This window comes from Asparagus officinalis, chromosome 2 (assembly GCF_001876935.1).
Source record: "Asparagus officinalis chromosome 2, Aspof.V1, whole genome shotgun sequence".
In the NCBI taxonomy this organism is placed as follows: Eukaryota; Viridiplantae; Streptophyta; class Magnoliopsida; order Asparagales; family Asparagaceae; genus Asparagus; species Asparagus officinalis.
This window is the reverse complement of record NC_033795.1, coordinates 78,719,190-78,732,289: the sequence shown is the minus strand read 5'-3', so window position 1 is coordinate 78,732,289 and position 13,100 is coordinate 78,719,190. Positions and strand designations below refer to the sequence as shown.

Here is a 13,100-nt window from a genome sequence, read left to right as displayed (position 1 = left end):
CGACAGCCTATTGAATGAGTCATCTTCACGTTTAATGCGACATTGACAAAACATCTAAAGTGTTGGCGTGGTCCGATGAGTCATAACTTCGGCCCGAAGAGTCATGATGCTCAATATTAAGTGCAATAGTGATTGAGTGGCGAAGTACAACTATTGTAGCTGATAGGTCATCTAGTTATCCAAGACATTCTCTAGCGAGGGTCCGAATAGAAGACGTCTTTCATCTTAGGCTCGGCTTTTCCTAGCATATCCCGGCTTGAAGACGGGTTTTGTCTCGGATTCGGGCCTACTAGATGGGTTGGAGATGCTCACACCCGGGTCGCGCCCTTAAATTTGTGGGGCTCGGCCAATTAAACATGACACTTGACGGCCTCCTGAGAGTTCATTTACACTTAGTAATTCTCAGGGTATAACATAACTAAATAAATCTGTGTCATGACTACTAGGCCGGCTTGGCCTCTCGGTCCCACGTTTCAGTGTCGGGGTGAAGGGTGGGTGCCGCCAAAACCTGAATGTGGGATCGCTGGATAATTAATTAGACTCAAGTTGACCCGGACCAGGTGTGGACCATAATTAGTATCATGCGTACCTAACTAAATGCTGCCAAAAGGTCAACATGGATTGTTGGTCACATTCCTCTTCATCAACTTGCTTTCATCTCGTTAGAGAGAGAGTGTGTGTGTGTGAGTGTGTGTGCTAATTATAAAAATAAATTGAAAAAAGAGGGACAATGCTTGCACCTGATGAGGATTTGTAATGATTCTTGGAAACAATACTACGTGATTGACTTACTATATTGCAGGTATGCTGAAATGTCAAAATGATCACAATTACATCATATGAGAGAAGTGAGAGTAGAAGGGTAATCAAATTGAAAGAATAATACGGATTAAACGGGGACACTTGGTAGCTTGCAACTTTAAGTCGTTGCAACTAGTTACATATAACTGGATAGAATTTGTCCAATTGCAAAAGCATCTGTTTCGTCATAACTCGTTATTGTTTCAGGCCTTTTAAGAGAATTGTTTCTCAATGCGACCCTACGGGTCATTGGATTGACAAGAAATAGAACAGAAACAACGATAATGTAATAGTTTTAATATATATATTTTTTTTCAAGCCCTCGTGTGTGGCTAAAGGATTGACTACTCCAGTAAATAATTAAATTTATACTTTGTTGTAAAAATGTACTATTTATTGCTGTAATTTTGAAGGTAACAAATGCTGCAAATTCTCTTTAACATAAAATATTAGTATTTTAATTTCTTGCATGTCATTTTGTTGGGATTTCATATATCCAAGGTTGATGGCTAATTATGAAGAGGCCTGTCACTTGACTTGATCTATAATTAATCTCATTAGCATGAGAAAGTATATGATTTATCTGGTCCCTTGTTGCAACGATGAATCAAAAACTTACGAATCCTACTTATATACATAAATCCCTAATAAATTCAGTAATCTCTCTCTCTCTCTTCGTTAATTATCCAAAATCTCACGTTATAACTTACAAATAAAATAATGACAAGATAAATAGATAATAAATAACAAATAGAGCTGCCCCTATCGCTCTCTCTCATCTCGTCATTAGTTATCCAAAATCTCACGCTATAATTAATAATTAAGAAATAAAAATAATGACGAAATAAATAAGAAAATAGATTCATTCCCTCTCCATTAAAGGAGCCGTCACTGGGTACCGAAACCAAAGGCAAGAAGCCACAGTGGCCTCCCAACACTGCTCACTACGATCCAAATAAGATTTACTAATTTATCAATTTCAAGAAAAGTCGAGGGCTTTTGAGCGAATGTTGGACTCCCGAAGACCCCCGAGATCTCTACCGCCAGCGACGACCAGACCCCAACCCTAGTTTTCATGGAAGGTAACTCCTCCTCTGCCTTTCGTTTGTTTCGATCTGCTGCTGTTTTAGGTCCGGGGATTGCGGAATTGGGATAAAGATTGGATTTTTTGGGAGGCTAGGGTTTTGAATTGGGTGCAATTGGGCCCTTTTGGGGTCGTGGATGGGTTGAATTTTTGAAGTCTGGGCCTTTGGTTGGGACTATGCTGTTGTGGCTGAAGATCTCTGTGTTTCACGGTTTGGATGATGTTGAATTTAGGTGCTTTTTCTAGCTGAGTTTGAAAATTTGCTACTTGTTGCATGTTTTTTTTGATGTTGCTCAACTTTTTTTTGAGATTTGATGGTTGGAGTGTACTAAGCAGAGTGGCTTATGCAATTACAGATTAGTGGCTAGATTTAGTATGTAGCTTATGCAGTTGCAGATAAAAGGTGCAGGTCACAGGTTATATCTTGAGCTACTAAGTTTCTTCTTTAGGTTGCGCCGAGTGAGACTATATATGTTTGAACTATGCTAAGGCCTATAGGATGGAAAAGATGGACATATGGATGGTCCATGTTTGACTAGGGCAGTCCCCAACCTAAGCTGAACTTGGTTTGGAATAAGCCAAAGCCCCATCGATACTGCATTAGGACTATGCATTCCAGCTTAGACTTAACTTTTAATTTGAACCCGGCAAGGACTTCCCACGAAGAATTGGTTTGTGTGTGTGTGTGTGTGTGTGTGTGTGTGTGTGTGTGTGTTTTAAGTGACCCAGATTCATAATCTACATGGGTTGGGTTAAGAACCCGCTAGGATCCGATTCTGAAGAGGTTCGAGCATTTAGGAGAGGCATGGAGAAACTCCTCAAATACAAGATATTCTGCATTTGACCGTCTGCCCTTACATTAGAGGATAGTGAATCTTTGAGAGGCGAAAGTAGGAGAGAATTAGAACATTATTCACTGTATGAAGTATGTTGGTTGGTGTGACTGCTGAGGCAGGAGAAAAATGATGCTTTGGGACTCGAGACTTAATATGGAGAGGCAATATATTCACAGCTAAAGTGTTTAGGACAAGGGTTAGTCTTATGTTGCGCCTTGGGTGACAATTATGGAAAATTTATGTTCATTGGCTCCGTAGAGATCTGATGTATTAATCAAGCCTGAAACCGGAAGGATCTTACTCCAATATGAGAGATTGGTTGTGCGTGATTTTGGCTCATATTCAGTTCCATGTTCATCAGTTATGTTTTGGTTAGCAAAACTTTCCCTCAATTAGCATTCAGTTACGGCAAACCCAACCAAATTGCAACCTTTAGTTGTATAAGGAAGTGGAACTCCTTCGGTATAAGTTGTTTTGACTCAAGATTGTCCTGGTCTGCCCAATCCATGACTGAGTGATAAATTACAATGTGTAGGACCCAAGTAGTCAAGAACACTTTTCTCGTCAAGTTATTAACGTATAGCACTTTGGTTGAAATCATTTATTGGCAGTTGGCAGTGTTTGACTCACCTGCAATCCAAAGAGAACGCAAGGTGTTAGACTATGCTACCACTTTCTATTGTTATATTTCCCTATATGATGTTGTTACCAAATTGGTATTTACAACTTTGCGCGTTCTACTCATTATATTTTCAATGTATCTATGAAGTCCTTGTTTTCTTCTTGATCCTTAAGAATTTTTTTGTGCTAGAACTTTGCATGTATGTTCTTTTTTTCTTTCCATTTTTTAATGCTGTAGCCTGATGTGAGCAGGACTTGAACCACCAGATTGCTTGCATCTTCTTAGGCCACATTGCCAAGACTTATCCTTTCCTGTCGTGGCAGTCGCATAAGGTTTTCATATGTCCTTGCAGATGTAAATGAGGACATTTCGTTGATACCAACATAACTAATTGTCTCAAATACTAGTTTGGGTATCTTTTTTGATGTGTAGACATGTTTCAATAGTTATCTCTGGTGGTTGGTTTCTATTACGCCGTAACTGGGGTCCTCAGAATTTTAGTAGAAACGTGCAGGTGATTCGTGCTTGTGAAATTTCAATCTGAACTGCTACCAGAGTATAAAGAAAGGGTGCTTCTGTACACCATATGGTTTTGGTAAATAATACATAATAATAGTATTCTATAGAAACTGTTATGATATTGGCATTAATGGCTAGATAGGAGCATGTTGGTGCATGACCTTGCAAGATGTGTTTGCCTTTTCTGTCATGATATTGGTTGATAGTAACTCTGAGAACTCATGAAAAGAAATTGTCCCCCAAGTAGAAAGATTTGACGTTTATCTTGTATTATACTGGCTGTGAAAAGATGACATTGAAAAATAAACATCCATCCATCGTTGTCTTCATGCACGTGCATGCGAGATCATAATAATACCACTTTCATCCAAGTATGATTAATCTTTTGGTTGAGCTTCTACCATGTTTTTTGTTCATCTCCTTTCTGAATGTTAAAATGGTTGTCCAATATCTTGTTCTTGGTAATTGTTCTGTTTTATTAACTGTATTTAGAAAATCTTTACTGTGTTTATGACATTTTAATCTTGAACAGCATTAGCATGTTTTTTTTTTGGGACAGGTGGGTCGCCAGACCATGCTTCCGCAGGGTCTGGACCTAAAAGATCGAGCGCATCTTCAGGTGGCCGGCCCCGTGGATCATCCTCTTCCAGTCGTAAAGACTTTCTTCGGAATTTTGTTGATAGTGAAATTTTGACAGCGCATCTAGAAGATTGGTTGTCAGGAATATCAGAAGAGTCAGATTTCAGAAAGCCTACCTTCGATGCTCCTTTTAATCTTACCGAACTGCAAAATTTTGATTATGCACTGGAAAATGTTACTTTCCAACAATTGATTCGGATGCCAAATGCTCTCTATTCGTCGACATCTGATGCTATTGAAGAAACGGCACATCTTGCCATTGAAGATTTTCTGCATGCTGGTGTCAAAGGCTTGTGGGAGACATTTTGGGGTCAGGATACTCCTATGCCCTTTCAGGTTGCTTGTATCCATAGTACAAGTTCCAAATTCTATCCTGCTGAGAAGGCTATTGCCAGTGGAAAGCTCGGAGGCCTTTGTGCAACAGCTATATTTCTCAAAAGCAGTCGTAGTTTACATGGGAGATGGGATCAAATTCTTGAATTAGCTTTGTTGAGGCCTGATATTGGGACTCTTGCAGTGCAACAGAATGACCAACAGCCTTCTCATGCTATTTTAGCGGAAGCATTGTTCTTTGCTTTACGTGTTTTATTATCTCGAAGTCTCAGCAGATCAACTACCATACTTCGTAATTCAAGTTGTGTTTTTGTGTTACTTGTCGATTCTCAATACGGTGGGGTGGTAAAAGTGGAAGGTGATGTAAATAAATTGGATTTTGATGTTAATAATGTGTATGAGTGTGCTGCAGATTGGATTAAAATCCATGCCAAAATCAATGTTTCTCCTGTTGATCGGGTCTGGAACAAGTTAGGCAATTGCAACTGGGGAGATATTGGAACTTTACGGGTTCTCCTAGCAACTTTCCACTCTATAATTCAGTTTTTTGGAATGCCCAAGTACTCACTTGAAGATTTGGCTACAGAACATGGTTCTCGACTGCAATACCGAAGAAAAGAGAGGCAACTAGTAAATTCGCATGTTAATGAAAATGGTTTGTTCCGTTTTCAGCAGCGCAGCATTTCTCCTGAAATTGTTGAAGTTCAAGAAGAATCTGTCAAAATTGAACCAAGAGAAACCTTAAAGCTAGAAAGAGGATCAGTAATATGGCTCGAGGCTTCTAGCTGGCAAAAGGGTTTCCAGATAAATGAAGTTGTATCCGATGGCGAGGTCCCAATATACAAGGCAAGTCCTGTAGAAGAACAAGGGAAAGCCTTTCTCTTGTATGTTGGCTCAAGTCCCTCACATTTAGAGCCAGCTTGGGAAGATATGAACCAATGGTATCAGGTCCAGAGGCAGACAAAAGTCTTAACTTCGATGAAACAGAGAGGCCTTTCGAGTAAATACCTACCTCAAATTGCTGCATCTGGACGAATTATTCACCCAGGTCAATGCAATAAGCCTAAGACTGGAGGAAATTGCAGCCATCCTTGGTGTGGGACCCCAATCCTTGTCACTACTCCATGTGGCGAACCTATCACTACTTTGATAGCTAATGGTATGTTCGGTCCTGACGAAGCTCTCAAATGCTGCCACGACTGCTTGTCTGCGCTCTCAACAGCCTCTTCAGCTGGAATCAGGCACGGAGATATCCGGCCAGAGAATATAATTCGTGTGAGCAATGGGGCTCGCCATCCCTTCTTCGTTCTCATAGGGTGGGGCCACGCGGTTCTTGAAGATAGAGATCGGCCATCGATGAATCTTTTCTTCTCTTCTACCTACGCTCTTCAAGAAGGAAAATTATGTGCGGCGTCAGATGCAGAGAGTTTGATTTATCTTTTGTATTCTTCATGTGGTGGAGTTTTTCCCGAACTAGATTCAGTTGAAGGGGCTCTTCAGTGGAGAGAAGTATCATGGTCAAGACGAGTTATACAACAGAAGCTCGGGGATGTATCTGCTGTCTTGAAAGCTTTTGCTGATTATGTAGATAGTCTTTGTGGGACTCCATACCCAATAGATTATGAAATTTGGTTAAGGAGGCTGAGAAGGACAATGAATGAAGAAGATCATGGGAAGGAGATTGTTGTCTCAAATTAAGATTGTTAGTGGCTTCTGGACGAAAATTTTGTAGAGTCTGAGCTCCATTTTGAATGCATAATTTCTCATTGGTGTTTGAAGTTTGAACCAGATCCATACATTTTCAACGTAAGCATCAGTTCAGAGACATGGCTGTATAGATTCTTTGAAGGCTACTTCCGAGAGCACCAAATGTTAGGCTTATGTGTGTACGTAGCGCCTGGATGCCACTAGCTGCTATCCTGCTTCTCTCAGGGATTTATGTAACTAGGAAAGAGATGACACTCAAATGCTGCTTCAATTATTTGGATCAATATGATGGCTAGATTGGTTGGTTCAGGTACTAACCGGGATTCGCTGATTATGCTCAGATTACCGGTCATCATTCGAGTGAGTCAGGTGAGAAAATGTTGATTTTTCGTTGTTTCCTTCTTTCCTTTTCCTTTATATTGTCCGATTCTTTTCTTTTACTTGGATGGCCTTGTGTTATAGTTTTGGGTTATACCTTTATCATTCAATGGTTCCCTCATCCTTTTTTGGGTGTCTTTTGTGTAAATGGTTCTAGTGTCACTTACTGGGGCTTTTTTGGCTTAGGAGAATGAAAGACAATCTATTGTTTGTTACCTTTTATTTTGTGTGGATATCGAACAGTTACCAGTGGAGCATTTTATTGTGGTTGTGTTCTGCTTCCTTTTTTTTCTTTCCCACTATTCTTGTGTTAAATATTACACTCCTTATGCTTTTCTCTCCCTATTAAAGCTGCTATGTCAAGCTTCAGACAGTTCGGATATGCTAACTACCAAGTGCATATTAAATTGCCATACACTGAAAGCATGATACCCTCAAATGCCTGCTCTTCAATCTATCTGTTTTTCCTGGGGGGGGGGGGGGGGGGGGGGGGGGGGAGGGGGGGGGGGGGGGGGGGGGGTCCTCAGGGGTCTGTGCTGCCAATCCGGACAATTCGGGGATTTACTGAGGTTCTGTCTGCAGTAAACCCTTCTTGTATTTTCCTTCTCTCTATTTCCTTCAACATTTCAGCTAAATTTTGTTTAAAAGGACATCGGTTAAGTATTTATCGTATGTTGCACACCACATCCATCTATTCTATGAAAAGGCTTTTCATTTTTAGAAACTTTTGGGAGACCTGTAGTTCAGTTTGAGTATTATTATGAGTATTAAAATGAATCTTTGTACATGCTGGATGCAAAGTGTTTGAACTGCTTACAGTTGATACGTCTGGTCCCTGAGGTGTAAATTTCAGCGCTCACATCTCATGAAGTTGGAAGGAATATCCTTATGGCTATCAGAGCAACTAGATAGCTCGTGTGGGGGTGATTTCGGTCATGCTTTACGTGATACGATCGTAATGGTATCGACGAACATGTGGTCGCTGATATATTGCTTTCGTTCTGAATTTTGTTCTGCGTATCTGGCTGGTTCTTTCGTCTCTCATTCTTGGAAAATTACGTTTTCAATGTCATTTTGAGTGCATGTTGTTATATTATCATCATGTTTCGTTATAATTTTTCCTTGTGATCGTGTAAAAAGCCTTTGAGGAATCGTCATTACATCCTTAACACGTATGTAAAGCTAGCAAGAGATGCTCTGTAAGTTATGCGCAGCTGATGGTGTACTCAAATGCAGGGAACGGTGAGCTTGTAAAATTTGGATAGTGGGTTCATATCTATGTTAAGGATATTTTAAGTCAGCAAGATCTCATCCCAAATGATTGCTAACATCGGTTGTATATGTTGTTACTTGAATGCTCCACTGCTGATGCATCTTGATCCACTTAAGAGTAGTAATGATAACCATACTGAAAGGAAAAAAAAAAAAAAATTGGGGTTTACGGTGACTCAAAATCTCTTTGACAATTTCCAAGAAAAGACCCATTTGTTAGAGATAGTACGAAAATAGTATAGAATTTAGTCCTACATCGGATATTAATTGAACGATTGAATTGTTTAAATGATGGGTTTTGAGAGTCAAGTGTAACATTGACTGGTCAATGTTAGCAGTAGGTTGAACCAAATCACATGTTGCATTCAGTGGGTCTTAAGGCTTACATTGCCCCATCAGACTGTCCCGTCTTAAGGCTTACATTGCCCCATCAGACTGTCCCATCAGACTCGCGGGCGAGTGTTTGACATATCCAATGATTATTGGCGTTATAATTATAACTATGTACAAGAGGAATAAAGAGGGCTTGCAAATTAGCAAACAAGTCAAGAGTAGTTATTATATTTATGCATGCTTAATTCTTGTCAATCGGCCATTAATATTTCAACCTCATTGTAGCACTAATTCTAGGGTGTCGAACGTGCACCAAAAAGATGTCATTTTTTGGACCATTGGACTTTGGAATTCATGCACAATTCAAGAGAATTAAAATGGAATAAATACAGTAAAATTTTGATTCTGTAACCAATATACCAATATTAAGAACCTTCACCAACTCCTAGCACTTCAATAATAATGGGGCTACTATATTAAACTTTTGAGGGATTTTGCACACAACCCCTCTGAACTTTATTTATTCCATTTAGCCCTCCTGGACTTGTCGACAAGGGATAAATGACATGAAACATTCGTATGTTGAGAACTTGCACATTGGTTCAACATGTTTGCTAATTTCTTTCTTCGTTGGGGGAAGTACTTGTTATCGACGAATAAATTGAGTTTTGTTACGGATGTACGCAGATAATAATGATATAGGACCAAATGCATGCACCAAGAGAATATGCTCAGTATGGACTACAATTCCAGCTAAAAGACAATTGTAAACAAATTTAAAGCTACATAGACAAACATAAAAAAAAAAAAAAGAGGAACCAATAATAAGAGCTCCCAATTAGTGACGCCATTTAACTAACATTTGTACGTATATGTCATCCTGTAACATCAATTATCAAGCATTCTTGTCTTTTATCTACGCATCTCTTCATGCAGGCTTATGCTCGTCTACAATTGCAATAAAATTAAAAAACAAAACAAAAAAAGAAAACTACACTGTCTCCAAAAGAAAACAAAAATAAAAACAAAAACAAAACAGACAAAACTCTACATATCAAGAACTGATACATACATGTAAGAAGGTTATCCTCCCTTCTTTCTGCACCTAGGATTCTTATCCCCGGTTGTCGAGCAGCTAAATTCAATTTTATTTCCGCATCCAAAAAATTCAAATCCGAGGATTTAAATGAGCAGAGCATTGAATCCTAGGTGCATGTACCAAGAAAATTTGAGAGATCAGCACATCACCGAAGGTTGTACCTTGATGGCATCCTCGGAAAAGTCGACGCAACTAACTTGCCAAGCCTGCAAAAGCAAATGCAGCTAATGACTTTGGTCCTCGATGCATAGCAACAATCGACTCGAAATAGAGGTGATGCTTTTGTCATGATATGTTGAGGTTAAGTTGTCAAACCACCAATCACACAAAACAATAACAACAAGATTATAGGTTATTTCAGCTCGTTTTCGTAAAATATTACTATGTGTTGTAACAATCGCAGTTTGATGGTGCTCTTATATAGATATGCTAATTACTGAGTTGCCCGTACAAATCGTCCATTTTAAACCAAGCTCTCGGTAAATAAGAGAAAGAAATTAAAATTAATATGAAAGTCACCAATTTCTGAAAGAATTCAGACTGGAGGTGAAATGTCATTCTAGATCAAATTTCTAACACACGTTAAAACTGAAGCCACGTAACACCAAACTAATTGGTTGTTTTTGAACTCGACATCTGGGGATGAGGCATGATAGATGATGAAAATAGCAGTCCTGGGGAGTCATGGATGATCATCTTGATCTTGAGATTCTTGATTTGGTCTGCTGGATGAGCATTGGTTGTTACTTAATTTTGCCTTGCTTTTTTGTTTTCGGAGGATATCTTTCAGTGAAAATGCACTCATACCTTTCATGTGAATGGCTAGTATTATGCTACAAAGTTTCATTGTGATCTTATCAATTGAATAGGGTGGATTTACTCTAATTTGAACCAGTTAACTATTGTTCTCAGTGAATTAGCTTACATTGTTTATGCATGTTAACATAGTGAAAATTCTGCTTGATTGAATTTTAGCTAGATTCACAATCAAATTAGTTGGAACAAAGAACAATATGAAAACTCTTAAAAAGAGATTACCTTATGTCGTTAGCACTTGAATATTATGATCAGAAGAGGGTAAAATCCTACTGGAGTTATTAACCTCGTAATCCGTCGCAATCACAACCACTGCATTTGCTTCGTCCTCAATGCTTTTATCCACAATCGGTCGCACTCCAGAGTAACTATAATTTATTTGATTTTCCTCCTGGATATTTGGTTCGTCGGTTGTAACCTTCTCATTTAAATCATCACAATCAACAGTGGTATAATCCAAATTCTGTAATATAGTTGGTATCGATGTACTGCCACCTAATTGAAGTTTACTGGCCATATCTATGTCGACCTTCTCCTTTGAAGTTGTGATATCGGTTCCCATATTTGGAGTATAACATCCAACTTCTATCATCTCTTCAAGCACCCATGATCTGAAATCATTCATTGGAGGGGGAATTTTGGAGAAAAACACATCGATGAAGTTCTGCAATGCACCCTTGTTATATGGATTGTCCTTCTTATCATAACGATACCGGAAATTTTCATAAGTTGTCTGCAAGAACACATAATAAGTTCAGATACATCACACAACTAAACTTAGGGTAAAATACTTACCCCACCCACACAAAAAAAAGTCTCTCTTAACCCCCTTAATCTAACACCATAAACTTTGATGGCTCACATGCCTAGCACATGACGGAAAAGGACGAAAATGGCCCTTAGTTTATTACAAATCACCCTTTTCAACAGCAAGTGCAGCCCAACCATTTTTTTCAAAAGGCCATTTTCATCATTTTCCCATTAACCATAATGACGTCAGGGGGTCAATTGAGAAAACTTCAAAGTTCAGCATTTAAGTTATATAAACAAAGGTTCAGGTGGAGGATATGCAAAAACACCCAAAATTCAAGGGGTGGGGATTTTTTTGTTTTGTTTTGTTTTTGTTTTTGTTTTTTGTTTTTTGTTTTTTTTTTTTTGGGGGGGGGGGTTTTTTTTTTTTTTTTTTTTTTTTTTTTTTTTTTTTTTTTTTTTTTTTTTTTTTTTTTTTTTTGGGGGGGGGGGGGGGAGGGAAATTTACCCACTAATTATTTCAGCAAGTGTATATACAGATGCATAATTTGTTTAAGTTTGTTGCTGATAATATTTTTGATTGATACCTGATTTGTGCAGATCAAATAGGTATGGAAGATGGTGAGCCCACCAATGAACCACATGGTCAAGAAAGTGTATATAATGAGCACAAGTGAGATGACTTCACCGGTCATCGACCTCAAGAGGGAGTTATGATGATTCTTCTTTTCCTTGATTATATTCAACCATGAGAAGGTGAAGACATATAGGCAGAGTAGCGTCGATGTGGATATAAACAAGAAAAAGAATCGGTAGTTTCTCTGCAGTTAATTACATAAACAATGTTAATAGATTCAAGTAATTCTAAATATTGACAAGCTACTTTTGTTGACGAGAAACAACTAAATATGATTCATTATTAAAAAAACATCTGAAGGTTTAGAAACATGTAGTAAGGGTGAGAATGCTGTGTGCATGATGGGAACTGGATAAGAATTTCAAACTTCGAAGAAAAGAGCAAATATTTGATCTCAGTGTCAGAAGGCATTTCATGAAGAAGAATCAAAGGGGAAAGAAGAAAAGGAGATTCTCAAATTATGGACGAATATTTATTCTCTTTATTGTAGTTTCAAACATTTTCAGGTTAAGATGGGTACAGGTGGAGCATGAAAAATACTTATGGTAACGACGTAATGTCTAAGTGGAGCATGAAACATACTTATGGCAACGTCTAAGAGTTGGTGTGAAACACGCACCCGCAGGTCAATAGGTAAACACCCACTCATCAAGAAGGTGAAGAAGAAGAAGAAGAAGAAATTGCACAGAAATAAAAATAAAAAAAGAAAGGAAGAAAAAAGGAAAGAAGATTGTGGAAGTTTATGAATGATAATGGAATATGACATGGCTTCCCATATGGAATTGCATCATACGCAAGGAACAATATTAAATCCCGAGACCAAAATTGAGACACGTTCCTCTTCACCCCATATCTAACTCTGTAATCCATATTTCTTTATAATAGTATCATCGATAAAAAAACACAAGAAAAGAATCTCTATACCATAACTTACTAGTCCAATGCACTGACCAACCCAAGGGCAATGGTGATCAAACTTCTGAACGCAATTGTTGCAGATCGAACAATGTGAAGCGCGTGGTGGGCGATACAAAAGGCATGTATCACAATATTTTACTTTTACCGAATAACCATTTACCATGACATCCTTTGTTCTCGGTAATCTCATGTGTGGGGTTCTGCCACTAATCCATTCCATAGATGGAGTAGTGACATCAATTGCTTCTTCTGATTCTGGAGGTCTTGAATTTCTCGGTACTATCCCTGGATCTCTACTAGATGTCATTAAAAGAAAAGTCAAGTCCTGCATCATCCAACATAAATCTTAGCTCACT

The 13,100-nt window shown here is 38.5% G+C and overlaps 2 protein-coding genes across 6 annotated transcripts in view; one reads left to right on the top strand and one right to left on the bottom strand.

Annotated features, from left to right (window-relative positions):
- On the top strand, window positions 1,690-11,896 carry LOC109831726. Of its 4 annotated transcripts, none has more exons than XR_002244533.1 (3): window positions 1,904-2,118; window positions 4,422-6,910; window positions 11,790-11,896. XR_002244533.1 is itself a non-coding variant. In XM_020399121.1 (2 exons), exons 1-2 carry the CDS (start codon window positions 1,877-1,879, stop codon window positions 6,530-6,532), a joined length of 2,118 nt encoding a protein of 705 aa, XP_020254710.1. In that variant the 5' UTR covers window positions 1,690-1,876; the 3' UTR covers window positions 6,533-7,201. The 4 variants fall into 4 exon arrangements, 1 of the variants encoding a protein (XP_020254710.1); XR_002244534.1 differs by lacking the exon at window positions 11,790-11,896 and adding an exon at window positions 7,739-8,193; XR_002244535.1 differs by lacking the exon at window positions 11,790-11,896 and adding an exon at window positions 7,271-7,288.
- Window positions 9,328-13,100, bottom strand: part of LOC109831727 (probable protein S-acyltransferase 4) — a 6,882-nt gene continuing 3,109 nt past the window's right edge. For both annotated transcript variants that reach the window (XM_020399123.1, XM_020399122.1), the window contains 4 exons: window positions 12,761-13,069; window positions 11,777-12,010; window positions 10,662-11,172; window positions 9,328-9,829 (listed from right to left, as the gene is read on the bottom strand). In XM_020399123.1, the coding sequence (XP_020254712.1) occupies window positions 10,663-11,172; window positions 11,777-12,010; window positions 12,761-13,069 (1,053 nt within the window). In that variant the 3' untranslated portion in view covers window positions 9,328-9,829; window position 10,662. The remainder of the gene's footprint in view (window positions 9,830-10,661; window positions 11,173-11,776; window positions 12,011-12,760; window positions 13,070-13,100) is intronic.